The sequence below is a fragment of the Aptenodytes forsteri genome, unplaced genomic scaffold (genome assembly GCF_000699145.1).
Source record: "Aptenodytes forsteri isolate BGI_AS27 unplaced genomic scaffold, ASM69914v1 Scaffold13, whole genome shotgun sequence".
Classification (NCBI taxonomy): Eukaryota; Metazoa; Chordata; class Aves; order Sphenisciformes; family Spheniscidae; genus Aptenodytes; species Aptenodytes forsteri.
The window spans coordinates 6,265,816-6,279,114 of NW_008794543.1; the positions used below are offsets into that span (position 1 = coordinate 6,265,816).

The 13,299-nt window shown below is 35.0% G+C and overlaps 1 protein-coding gene across 1 annotated transcript in view; it reads right to left on the reverse strand.

Annotated features, from left to right (window-relative positions):
- Positions 1-9,535: 9,535 nt before the first annotated feature.
- The window catches only part of VEGFC (vascular endothelial growth factor C), a 183,657-nt gene continuing 179,893 nt past the window's right edge, over positions 9,536-13,299 (reverse strand). Inside the window, 1 exon segment of the mRNA XM_009272351.2 lies at positions 9,536-9,650. Coding sequence (XP_009270626.2) covers positions 9,536-9,650 — 115 coding nt within the window.

Here is a 13,299-nt window from a genome sequence, read left to right on the forward strand (position 1 = left end):
ATCACCTCCCTGTCCTCCATGTGCCTTAGCATAGCTTCCAGGAGGATCTGTTCCATGATCTTCCCAGGCACAGAGGTGAGACTGATGACTGGCCTGTTCACCAGGCCTTCCTTTATTCCCTTTTTAAAGGGAAACATTGTTTTTTCTATGTTTTATTTTGGCTTGAGAAGGAGATTAGATCTCTATTAGGAATGCATAATATTTGGCATAATCTGAAAGTAAAACAGGATTTATCAGAATTCTAACTAAAGAAAAAATTAGCTTTTGCAGTATTATTTTTTTAAGTGCATTAAGGGCGTATTTGATGTTCTCATACACAGTGTGTCTCAGTAGCTGGAAGGATCCAGCTGAATAACTTTCTCTGCTTATGAAAATGTTTTCTACTCAGCAGATGACAATTTAGGTTGATGATTGTTTTCTTTGGTGTAAAGACAAAAAAAAAAGTATGCAGTGCAAGTAATGTATGCAAAATGTAACATTCTCAAAGGGGAAAAACATACTTCCAGGGCTTTAGAGGTAGGATGGATCAGCTCTCATCAATTCCAGAATATTGTTTTTGACTTTGAAAGACAATTAAATTTTTCTTCATTTCAGCTAAGATAAATTTGGACATGTGAGTGCTAAGTATCAATGCACATGTGTATTTTTGAAGATAGGCAAGCAGAACATGTTATCTGATTGCTGCAACAATGGCTTTTTACTGCAAGATAATATCAAACAGCTTTCTCATTTAGCAGATAGCTTCATCAGAAACAATGCAATAAGACTTAAAATAGATTCACGGGCCATATGTAGCTCTCTCATATCTTACACAAAGTCAGGTTAAGTATTTTTGAAGCCCACCAAGTGAATTGCTAGCTCCTGTGACTCCAACTCTTCCGCCTTCCCTGGGAATCCTGTATTTTCTTTAGTATTCAAAGTGTGTGATGAGAAGTAAAAAAATGAAAATGGATTTTCAACCTTTTTTTCACATCTGGAAAAAAAAGTTAAACATTCATCACCTCAAAACATCCCACCAAAATGACTGGTGTCAATGATACGGTATTGCTGATAAGCACCGTGAATATGCATATGTTTCATTCTTTCACATCAAGCACTACAATAAAATGTGCTCTTGGTTTGTATGAGAATGTATAAACCCTTGTGAAAGTTATTTCAGGAAAGCTTCTTTTGTAACATTAGTGGTAGATACAGTGCTCACCATGCGAATTGGCCAAAACGTCCACAAAATGGCAGCTGTACCACTGAGTTTTGCACTGGCTCGCAGCAGTTTTCCTGCACAGAGTACAATTACAAGCAGGACTCACGGGGAGGTTATCACAATCAGCCAAAGATGAATATGTGTTACTGTACTGATGTAAAATTGGAACTCATCCTGACTTTCACCCTGAGTTTATACTATGAAATTACTGATAATCTTAGGGATGAATGCTTGACAGACTCTTCACGTGTATAAATAATGCAGTATTTTGCCTTTTAGATTGCTGATTTTCCTGGATGGTTTGAAGGAAAAAATCAAGACTTTTATTACTGACATAAGAGGAATTACTACAGTCTTATTCATCTCTTTAATAGATTTTAAACCACTGAAGTTTAAGTAAAGAGGCTTTTTTGTTCAAAATGTTTTTCTTTTCTGAATTCTTTCAGTGGTTATACCTGGCTAAACATGAAGATGATAGCTTAGGAAATGGAAATTTATTGCTTTCAATGAAGTATATAAAGTATTATATAATCATATCAACAGTTAGCATCATAAACCAAGAAAAGAATCAAATGCACACCGGGCAAGGCTGAACAACACAGACGGAAATTTAAGAATAAACAAGTTCTAACTGTGTCAATTTACCCTACAAATCAATGTAACCACAGCAAAAATACAAAAAGATGTGGAGAATTTTTGTACGTTGTAGAACAATTGCAACTCACAACAGTAAGACTTTCTTAGTCAAAGAAAACAAAACACATCGTATCCTAGATAAGAGAAGCATGGCAAAAGTGAGAAATGGGAATTAGTCACATGAACTAGATGAAGAGGATTTATTCCCATACTTGTCAAGTCTCCAGAACTACAAAGTAACAGCAAGTGATAACATCCAGGACAGTTTAGTCCCTTCTCTAACATCTGCTGGCGTGTTACAAGAACATGATAGTCAATTAAATAGTACTGGAATCCAGGTCTTCCATTTTAAAATCAACAACAGTAGTTTAGAATATTATATTCTCCATTTCTGACCCAAAACTTATTTACTTATTTCATGCAAAGTATAACAACTCAAACAGAAGGGAGTAAGAGAACCTTCGCCATATGTTTTGGGCATAAAGATGTTGTTAGTACGTTCTGAATATCTACTGGATTTTACTTCACAGGGTAAATAGAAACGTCATCAGTTTATGTATCTTGATGGAGTTTAGGCATACAGTTATTCTGCACTATAGGCATTTGCAGAAATGCATCTTCAGGTTAGGGAAACTTGCTTTGGAAATTTGCCTCCTATGAACTGGGGGCAAATGAATGAGGATTTTTAGGGTCTAAGTTTAGGATTTAGGTACTGCTCACAGTGATTATAAAGTCAATTGTGGATCTAATCCCTTATATATTTTGCCTTTATGTGTCCTTTGGTTTTCCTCTTTACAGATTATTCAGTGATAAATAAGGAAATTTTAAGTGCTGACTCATGAGTATTCGTAAGGCTTAATTAGTTTTTGCTATGGCATTTCACTATGTTGCAAACTCCCACAGCAGGAACAATATAGTTAAGAGACCACAACTTGCTCTAAACTATCTGTTTTAAAACTTCCTGAACCTTATATAAAAAAGTTTTGCTGTCAGTGGGGGTTGTTTCAAATGCACTTAATCTTGATTAACACTTCATTAATGGTGGGATGTTTAATTTTCTCTTATTTTTTTCAGTCCTTTTCCATGAGGCTTGCTTTGAGCTTTGCAGTGTTGCTTACTCTCTTGAAAAGCTAACAAGAATTCTAGTAGATATCTGTCACTTCATTTTGCATAAAAACAGTATCAAAAGTTATGGATGATGTCTTCTCAAGCTACAGTGTTCTAACAGCTATAGTTACCTATTTGGTAAATGTAAAGAGTTTTCAGGTAGAATGATACTATATTCATGAGTACATTGAGTTCTTCCCTCCTTGAGCAATCAATGATGTTAGAACAACCTGTAAAGAACAGGAGTGCTTGGTGACATTTACCAGGCCTTGCTACTCTAAAGACTGATCGCAGTCTAACAGTGATGCCATTAAAATGAATAATACCATTTAAATCGGAAGAAAGAATCAGTGATGTCAGCAACAAGCTGTCTCCTGCAGATGGTAATGGTTTTGACTTGCCTCTAGCTAACCTCTTCTTGATGTTCTTCTCGGAGGCCAAGAGAATTATTTATTTTTGCTTTCCCAAGTATTGATATTTCTTCCTGGAAGTTTGAGAGGCCCCCTAATACAGATGATCTGCAGACTAAGCTAAAAGCAGGTCTAAGAAGCTGCCCTATGTGTAAGTCACAGAAGCAGCCAGGATCTTGGCAGCACTGGTGGCTGCAGCCACTTGCCCAACTTGAAACCACTCAGAGAGAGTATGTTGGTTTAGGAACCCACGTACACGGTTTCTGCAGGACCCTGGCTGGTGAATAACTGAACTGGGACTGCGGGTTGTGAAAGGGGAGGTTTTATTAACCTGCTGGTTATTTATGGGCTTTTTGTCATATCATTGTTAGAGTTACTGAAATAAAAATAGTTATTTCGGAAGTATTTTTCAAAATAAACTACAGTTAAAGAATATAAGATATACTTCCTGTATGTTTTAAAGAACAATGACAAGTAACTAATAAAGTAAAGGGAAATGTTAACTGGTAGAACTTCAATAGCTAAAGACTTGTGATTGTAACGAGTTGTAAAATCTGAATGTTTATAAACAATACAGTATAAATCTAATGCAGTAATGTACTGAATGAATAGATGAACTTTTAACACTTTGATTCTCTAAAGCGTAACCTATTACTATTAATCTTACAAAAGAATAAAATACTGATTTTTTTATATATATATAGTTGCAGCAATATTAAAACATCTCATCACTGCACTGTCTGTTCTTGCAAATAAATATATGAAAGTGCTGTCAGACAGTTTTATAGTTACCCCACAGATGACACTAATATGTACTTAGTATGTATTTGAAAACTCACTCCCTTATTTTTGGAAATTACCTTTGATAAATGTTTAATCTCTACACAAAGCATATATTTGTATTTTTTTCATAGTTTGGAAATGAAAGTAAATGTTAGTACTACATCTTCCTCTAATGGATGTAACTGATTTAGCCTCAGAAAAATATTTCAGTGTTTGCTTTTTTAAGCTTACCTTAATTTTACTTGAGTTTAATTTCAGAGAAGCTTCCAGGCAGCATGTCTGCTCATATGTTTAGATTTTTAATTTTTTTTTCTGAAAGAAATACAAATCCAAGGTATTTTAGTGCTTCAGTAACAGGTTATTTGCTGTATTTTAAAATAAGTATCTCTTAAATGGTTTATTAAAAACCGATTGGAGCAACTGAATCCAACATAGTATCTACCTTGATGTTAACCCACGGACTAAGTTGAGCCTGAAGTGTTCTGTGACTCAGTAGCTCTCTGCATCCAAATTACTGGACAAGATGCAGGCTGGTGAAAAGCACATTCATCTTATGAAGACAACCTGAGCTTACAAATACTATCTATCCTTAAAGACGGCATTATCCTTCTGGGAAGGATCCTGTGACCACATTTCATCTGTCTTCACAGTGGTGTAAACCACAGAGGTGGGTACGTCTGCTCTAAGGAAGAGCACAGACCTCAGGTTTTTTGCGATATGTTTGAAAAGTCTCCTTACCTGCCCTTGAGCCCTGGATTTTTTCCATAGAGTGTGAATGAGACATGAACATCAACTCAATTACAAGGCTGAATTTAGTTCCAAAATGCTGCACTGGACTGCATGAGTGCAATGTTAGACTACAGAGAGAGCATCCAGCTTCCAGCAGAATTAAAGCTTGTGTTTTTTACAGAGAGGGTGATATAATAAATTGTCTTTTATGTTTCAAGTGTAATTTGCTAGGGTGATTTCTGCATCTGTTATTTTTATTTGCAAGTTTGCTTTGGGTGGCTCTCAACTGAACTCATTTTTATTATTATTATTTGCTTGGGCAGATGGGATTTGCACACTTGGAATGTGAAGTTTCAGACTTCTTTTTAACAGTTGTTCTTTCACATATCTATAGTTAAGAGTATCACTAGACAACTAAAAACAGATTAATCCCCATGGTGGCATGATTATTTAAAGTAGAGAGAGGAAAGAGGTCTTACTTGTAATAGAGAGGAAGGCAGTGCCATTTTTAGTGAGAGATTGGATATGAAAGGGAAATGGAAGGGTTAGAGTTAACAGTGATACGTGAGAAAGGCTGAAAGGGAAATACAGATATTCTTATGGGGAGACTGAGATATGGTCCAGAAATCTAAGAGAAGTAATTTAAGATGAGAAAGGGGGCAAAGGGGAAGAGTTCAGTGACCACATATGGCTGATTATAAATGTAGAAAATGGATAAAGAGTTTGCTGAAACTCAGTTGAAAGGTCAGTGTCTGTTAGGACCGGATACAGTACCCTTACTCAGGAAAAATATCTACAAGATATACATATACAATAACATCTACAAGATGTTATTTTCATGACAATGTTTTGCTGAGAACAAAAGGGAATAAATGGTAATATACAATTTTCAGAGATTTCCACAGCGGTTTGCCAACAAGTAGCAATGCTTATACAAAAAAGCAAAGCATTGTGTTTTAAGGTTTTTATTTTTTTTTCTGGAATGTGCTATGTTTTGTAATTCAATACATTCTTAAGATGAAGACTGATTCATAACTTCAGACTATAGATAAAATATACATTTTTACAATGATAAATTACTGAAATTTTAGAAACTGTGCTATTGTACAATTGGTGACCTCCTAATGCTGGCTACTGTTCAGATTCCATTACAATATTTGGACATGAAAATCTCGATAAAATGAGTCCAGATAAGTTATTCTATAAAAAAGTTTTGATCTATCCAGAGCTTTTAAGAACTCTAGTGTAATCTGGAGTCTTAAACCTGCATTAAACTGGCCTAATTTTATTAGTCCTTATTAGTCTTTCATATTTATTACATTAAAAAAAAATAAATACCTGGTCCATTCGATCTTAGTATTTCATCACTCAATGAGAAGGTTGTCTTGTGTTCTTTCCCAGAAGTTTTATCTGAGAGGGGAAAGGAAAAGAGAAAGAGAACAAAAGGAAGCAATTAAATAATCAACTATTATTTTCATTTTTTCAATAAATTAAAAAACCTATAATATTAAAAATTATTACTATATAACATTGACTAAATTACAAAAGTTCTGAAAATTCTGAGTTGATCACATTTAAACTTTTCTACTTGAGGGCAACCTTTTGTATCTCCAAATAATGCAAAATTAAATAATACTTAATAAATTAAATGATATTTAAAGAATATATTCTATCCCTCAGGGTAATCTGTTGATGAGCTTACTGGCTGCATAAATTATTCCATTCCTAGCTTTTGGCATAGATGTGATAGCTAGTTATACTTCCAGAAAAACAGAGAGAGAGAGAGAGAGAGATGTTAAAATTCAAGGGCATCTGGAGTTGTCACTGAGATCTGAAGACTGAAAATGAGCATATTGAAAGCAATCCTAACACTAAGCCTTTCAAGATGATATGGTACATATGAGAGATTTCATGCTGGTCTTTCAAATAGAACTAGGAGAATTGATTTACTATCAACGTGTTCAACATGGATTAAACAAACATGCCAGCAGACTGACAACACTCATGCTGTAAATAGTATATCCTTCTGTTAATACAGGTAGAGAGGGGTTGCTCTGCCTAATTTATGGTCTCCATATAGTACGATATTGAAAGAGTACAGAAACTGTTGTAAACTCCTGATGAAATGCAAGCATAAGTCTGTTTACTATTAAATGTGATTTACTGCAGCGTTACACACGTGCTTTCTTTCTCTTCCCCCCCCCCCATTTTTTGTAGAAGGTACGGGGGGTTTAGACAAATAACAATACAAGCTTTTTATTCAGTTAGTGCAGAATAACTTGTATATAGAATTATCACCTATATTTTTAGATCTTCTTTTAAGATGTATAGTCTCTTTTTAAAGAGACTATTTTAAAAATGCTAAATTAAGATTTGAAATGAAGATGAAAATTGCAAGGAGATTATAAGCAAATGACACTTCAAAACTGAAAATGGTGCAAATCTATCAGCTACTTTATATAATAGCAGCAAGGAAGACCTGCTATGCAGATTATACCACCACTCTACAGTTCTCTACAGATAAACACTTGCTTAAATATAGATGATTTTGTGACAGTACTGAGAATAACAGAATCACATTTTATCACTTAGAATGGGAAATCTGTAGCCTGTACTAGTGATAATAATTGTGATATTTATTGTGTCCTTGTGTATAATGAATTTTTAAAAAAACACTATTTTCATGTAAAGCAGAATTGGAGAGCCTGATTACCAGAAAATGTTATTAACTGCTTGCATACATTATTCTACTCATCTGCATACCTTTGAGAACAGTTGACCAGTCACTTTGCTCAGACATAAAACTAATCTGTGGTAACTTTTAGAAGTCAGGTCTTTGCTTTCTTTAAATCTTAGTTTTACTTAGTGATTTACATAATTTATGTCCAAAAGACTCAGTATGTGGAAAGTTAAGAAATTGAAAAAAATGCATTTGAGAAAGTCATTCTTATTGAATGCTGATGTTTGTAATAAATTTGGAGCTTCTTGTCCAGTGCTCTCATTTTCAAACTCCCTGCCTTCCCTTCCCTACCCTGATGGGTTTTATGATTTTGGAGTGTAGCACGCTCGGTAGAAATCCAAATATCTGCTTAGCCAGAATGCTTTTATTAGCTCCGTTTTCATGAGCTCCTTTCAGATAGTTTAGATATGTAAAGTGAGCATTGCTCAGTTTAGTAATTTTTTTATTTGCCTGGTATTGTAACATGCACTTTTTATAATCTACATAGAATGCAGTTTTGCTCTGTCTCCACTTGTGCCCTCCTCCTTTTTAACCACGAGTACAGATTTTATCTGTTAGACACTGGCTTACTTAGCATCTATGCCTGGTTTCAGATTTGGTTTGTCCTTCCCCCACTTTGCTTGTTCCACTTCTGCACCCAATAAAGTTTCCATAATTTAACAACTTCCTTCCAACTTCTGAAACATTTTAATTTTGAATAGATTGTTCTATGCACATTGCTCTTCCCATGCAAGTTAAAAATCTTACCTCTTTTCAGAGTTGTAGGTGTTTGATTTCTCATTCTCTTTAATAAAGAGAAGTCCTGACCATTTTTTATGTAGAGATGATGTCAATCCATACCGGACTGGTGGAAGTCCTTTCATGTCCCCATTGGAATGTAAAATGTATTATTTTCCTTCAAAGTATTTTTGCACACATACACATTTTTGACCAAGATATCTGATTGACTATATGAAAGAGTAAAAGTGCATCAAAGCATTCTGAATTATGTAGTTGTAAATTTTACAATATAGCCTGTAATACTAAGTAAAAAGCATAGTTGGCATTTCTACTTTCCTACTAATAACCTTCAATAGACATTATTTTATATTATTCTTTAGGAATGCTAGAAGAAAGGTGAATATATTGGAATGTGAGTAGTTGCTGCTGTCCTTTAAATGTAGTCCTTATCCTTGGGCAATGTACAGGATCTCCAATGTTTTCATTAGTTATTAATTGTACTTGCTTTGCTAGTTTCGTTCTAGAGACAGAAATATCACTGTGTCATGAAACACTAAGTACAACTTTTTCTATTTCAAATGTCATATACAACAGGTATTCGAAAATGTCTGTAGTCTTCCTTTCATAAAAGTGCTTTCTCTTAATCGCCTTTCCCCCTTTTAAGAACTCTGATAATAAAGCTGAATCGTAGTTCCTTTCTTTAGGCAGATGATTAAACATTCTCACCATTATATAATACAATTTCCATTTTATTTTAAACATCCTTTCTTTACAGATGATTAAACATTCTCACCATTATATAATACAATTTCCATTTTATTTTAAACATACTTTGCATGATATAAAAATATTGATCACAGTGAGCTTTAACAATTGTTACTGCTATAAACAGAAATGCTGCACAATGGTTTTAGTGGAAATAAATTATATAGTCATTATCTCTTTAAAAAAAAAAAAATCACAAGAAGGAGAAACTAGGCTGTTTGGTCATTGGCAGAAAATAAGTCCTTATTGAGTTCTTTACAAAACATGAACCCCAGTTATTTCCTACATTTGCTTTCCGCATCTTGAGAAAAGCACAATGCGTCTGTCTCTGAAAGCCCCACAGGGTCTCTGGTGAACACTTAATTCCAAATTTTAGCAAAGTTTCTGTTGTTCTTTTGTTCTAATGGAAAAATGTACACCAAAATAGCAAGTAGTGCTTCTTCACTAATTCATAAGTGGTCTTTTCCAATATGTGGGTACACAGCGGCACACTTCTTCACTAAAATAAAGTCCAGCATCACAGCGTTTCGTTCGGACTGTACACGGCGGTCTGTAACAACTAAAGAAATGAAAAAAAGTGGGCATTAATATAACATGATCATTTATATTAACCTGGAGTAGAAATCTGGGTGCATTTAGATTGCCATTTCTCGATGGGATATTTAATTCCTACAAATACGTATCTTTTAACTTCTGTTTCTGTTCTTGCATCTACTTTTAATTGGACTATTTTTCACAAAAGACAATGAAAGAATAATGAATGCTATTGAAGAGAAATCATTCTATTGCAACAGCTACTCATGAATATTTTAACATATTGCCTGGCTGTAGTCGCATTCTAATCTTGAGCAGTACTTTTTTAAATTTAATTTTGAAAATACAGTAATATTTTTCTGTACTCAAATTGACTTGTTATGATCTACTGCATACTGCCAGTTTGAGGTGGCAATCCAGAATCAGGTGATAATCAAATCTACCAGCTTCTTACCCAGGACTGGTTCTCACCTTTTTCACTAACGCAATAAGCCTGAGAGAGATTTGTCTACGTATGTTACACTGTGACTCTGATCTTGAAGATGAGAACATACTTCCTTTCAGGTTGCAAACTCCTATAGCCGCTCTCTGAAGCCAGTGGGGATAGATCTACACTTCATATTGCATCTACGTGCATTCTGAAGTAAGATCAGAGCCTGCATGTTTATGGTAAATCTTAAAGGAAAAAGAACAGAAATAGTCCCTATTTGATTAAAATAAGTTTAACAGAAATAGAGCGGTAAACAACACGTCACATCTACCTAAGCAGCAGCAGAATTTTTCTTCACAGATTCCTTGACTGAAAAATAGAACTTATACAATGATAATATCTGTAGTTGTCCCTGAACTCTTCCTTTTCCTATTTTATTTTTTCTGTTAAAACAAGAACTTGACCTAAAATAACCTTACAATAACAATGCTAAATACTTTCTGGTATATAATGGAGACAAAGTACAAGTCTGGGTTTTTTTTTCAGATGCTGGCAATGAGTCAAAAGACAAAATATATGTTTCGAATTTCAACACACTTATACTTAAAACTTGTATTTAAATAATGTGTGCCTGTTTGTGAGACACTGATATTATGATCTATTACTGTAATTCATACTTACTTCAGTTGAAAGACACTACAGTACACTATATTAAGGCAATGTCACTATCCTCTTCCCTAAGCAATTCTTGTTTCAGGCTTGTGGCTACTCTTATTATTGTTGCAGATAAGTTAATATGTTGCATGCTTGTTTTGGATACCAAGTTACTACTTTGCAATAATTTGTTTATGATATGAGGTCTGGATTACAGTTATATTAATTCAAGCCAGCTAGTTAAACCAATGAACCTGGTTATGAGGAAAACAATAAGGAATGAGGAAGACTGCAAACATGACATTTATTAACTAGTCACATCTTGTTCAGTGTTTTCAATGTCATTAATCATAGATTATTTCACCAGTGTGGCCTCTGTAGTTAAGGGAGTAACATTATTTTATGCCACTTAATATATTTGAGATCAGTGTAACAGCTCATGGGAATCTCTCAAAGCCCTACTGATCTTTTGCCCAGTAAAGTTTGGAAACAATGGTAAAAAGCAACAAAAATCACAGTGTCACTTGAGAAAGAAAGCTGTCTTGCATGTTTGCCAAAGGATCTAATACTCTGAGCAAATGGGCAACCAGCAGTAGGTTTGTTCTGGGAAAAAGGTACTCCACAGAGATGCAATGGATGAAATACTGAACTCACTTGCCTTTTTGCCGGTCTCTGCCATGAAAGTTAGACTATTTCATGTACTGAATGACCATAGAATGAAATAAGAGAAAGATAAGGTTGGAAAGAGGTGGGGGGGGGGGGAGACAAAGGCCAAACTCTTCCACCCACCTATGACACATTGCACAAAATGAAAAGCAGTCACGTAATCATTAAATATGAGGAGTTCACTTTGTTTAGGATTCGTGCCTCCTAGTGAACTGTGAACTTCAACTTCACTTACAGTCGACAGCACTATAAAGCATCTCTCTCATGTGAGTTTGTGTCTAGCAGCAGTCAAGGTCAGGTTACTGCAGTCTTATCCTTATTTGGGACATTTCAACAGAGCAAGAAAGCCCCTCTCCTCCTCTAAAATGCTTTGCAGCTGAGGTGCCTACTTATCTGGCCCTACCAAAACTGACCAAAATAAATTTTTGAGGTGATAGCACAGGGTGAATAGTAGTAGAGTCATTGTTACTATATAAATGTGGTTTCCTTAGGAAACTGCTGAACAATAGACCAGGTCTTTCAAAAGATTTAGGCTGAATGTTGTTTACGGAGTGCTTTCATGTGACAGATGTCTGTTTTGATGAGGACAATCTGAGCATGCTGGAGCTAAGACAGATGTGCAGCCAATATGTATAGTGCAGGTGAGACAGTGGCAACCTTCTCTTTATGGTCAGTAATTGTGATTTTTCCTACCAAATGCTCAGGTTTGAGATTTTGGAAAGTCTAACATCTGCACAGATGAAACTGAAGTAGGAATGCTACTTTTAGTGGTGGTAACAGCATAATCACCTTAAAAGCCAGTATGCATTATGGTGTTTGTTGTTTTTTTTTTTTCTTTTCTTTTTTCTTCCTGTCCTGTTCTTTCTAAATGACTTTTTATTCCTGTCCTCTGGAGCAGGGTCTAACGTTAGAGGCAGAAGCATTTTAGGTACAGTGCATAAAAATGCAGGTGCTTCAAAACCAAAACCTATGAGGACTGTCTGCCTGCATGGGGAGCTGTCTAGGACACAGCTACAGGGGTCTGCTCATGTCTAGGTCTCAGGCATCTTGCACAAAGCTATAGAGTGGTATCTCTATTTACGTGGTCTCATAACAGCAAGGGATCTCTCTTTCAAACGACAAACAGGATGTTGCAGGGTTTATATTCCTTTTACAGAAAGCTTGTGGGCACACCAAAAATGTGAGAAACCTATGCTAAGTGCTTTCTTAAGAAGGAGGAGAGATTGCATCTTCTATTTTCCTTGACTATCTACTATCTACAGGGCTATTGGTTGTAGAGCTATAGAGTAACACCATATAAAAATCTTCCTCTCTTTCTCCACACAAAGATGAACTGCTTAGAAAAGAGAAACAGCTAAAAGCATCCTATATCACATTGTCCTTGGAAGTGAGAAAGGGATTCAAACTCTTTATCGCATTCAACCACAACAACACAGAGAACAGCTGAGCTCAATTTCCTCCTTCAAATACTAAGTCATTTCATTAATAGAGGTGCCATAATAGATATCTGATGCCATTTCTTTGCTTTTTAAATGCCTGACTTTTCCAGTTGTGAATGTTCTTTTAAAACACACAGAGTTTATATGTGTAGCACTGCTGGAACTGCACACTTGAGTGTGCAGTGCTAAGGCTTTGTAATGTGCTAAAGCTCATGTAGTAAAGTTGGGTTTTTTTCCCCTGCAAACATAAAATTGAAATAAAAACTGAACAATAGAGAAGAAATTATTTTTTTTATGTTTATAACAACTCTTCTATTCCACTCAAAAGGCCAAACATAGGAAAACAGGTAATGCCAGTTATTATTAATAACTTGAACACAGGTCTCATTCTTAATATTAGACATTTGTTCTTTATTCAAGATGAACTAATGTGTGTGTATATATATCTGGCAATATATTTATGCCAACTAATTACATGTCATATT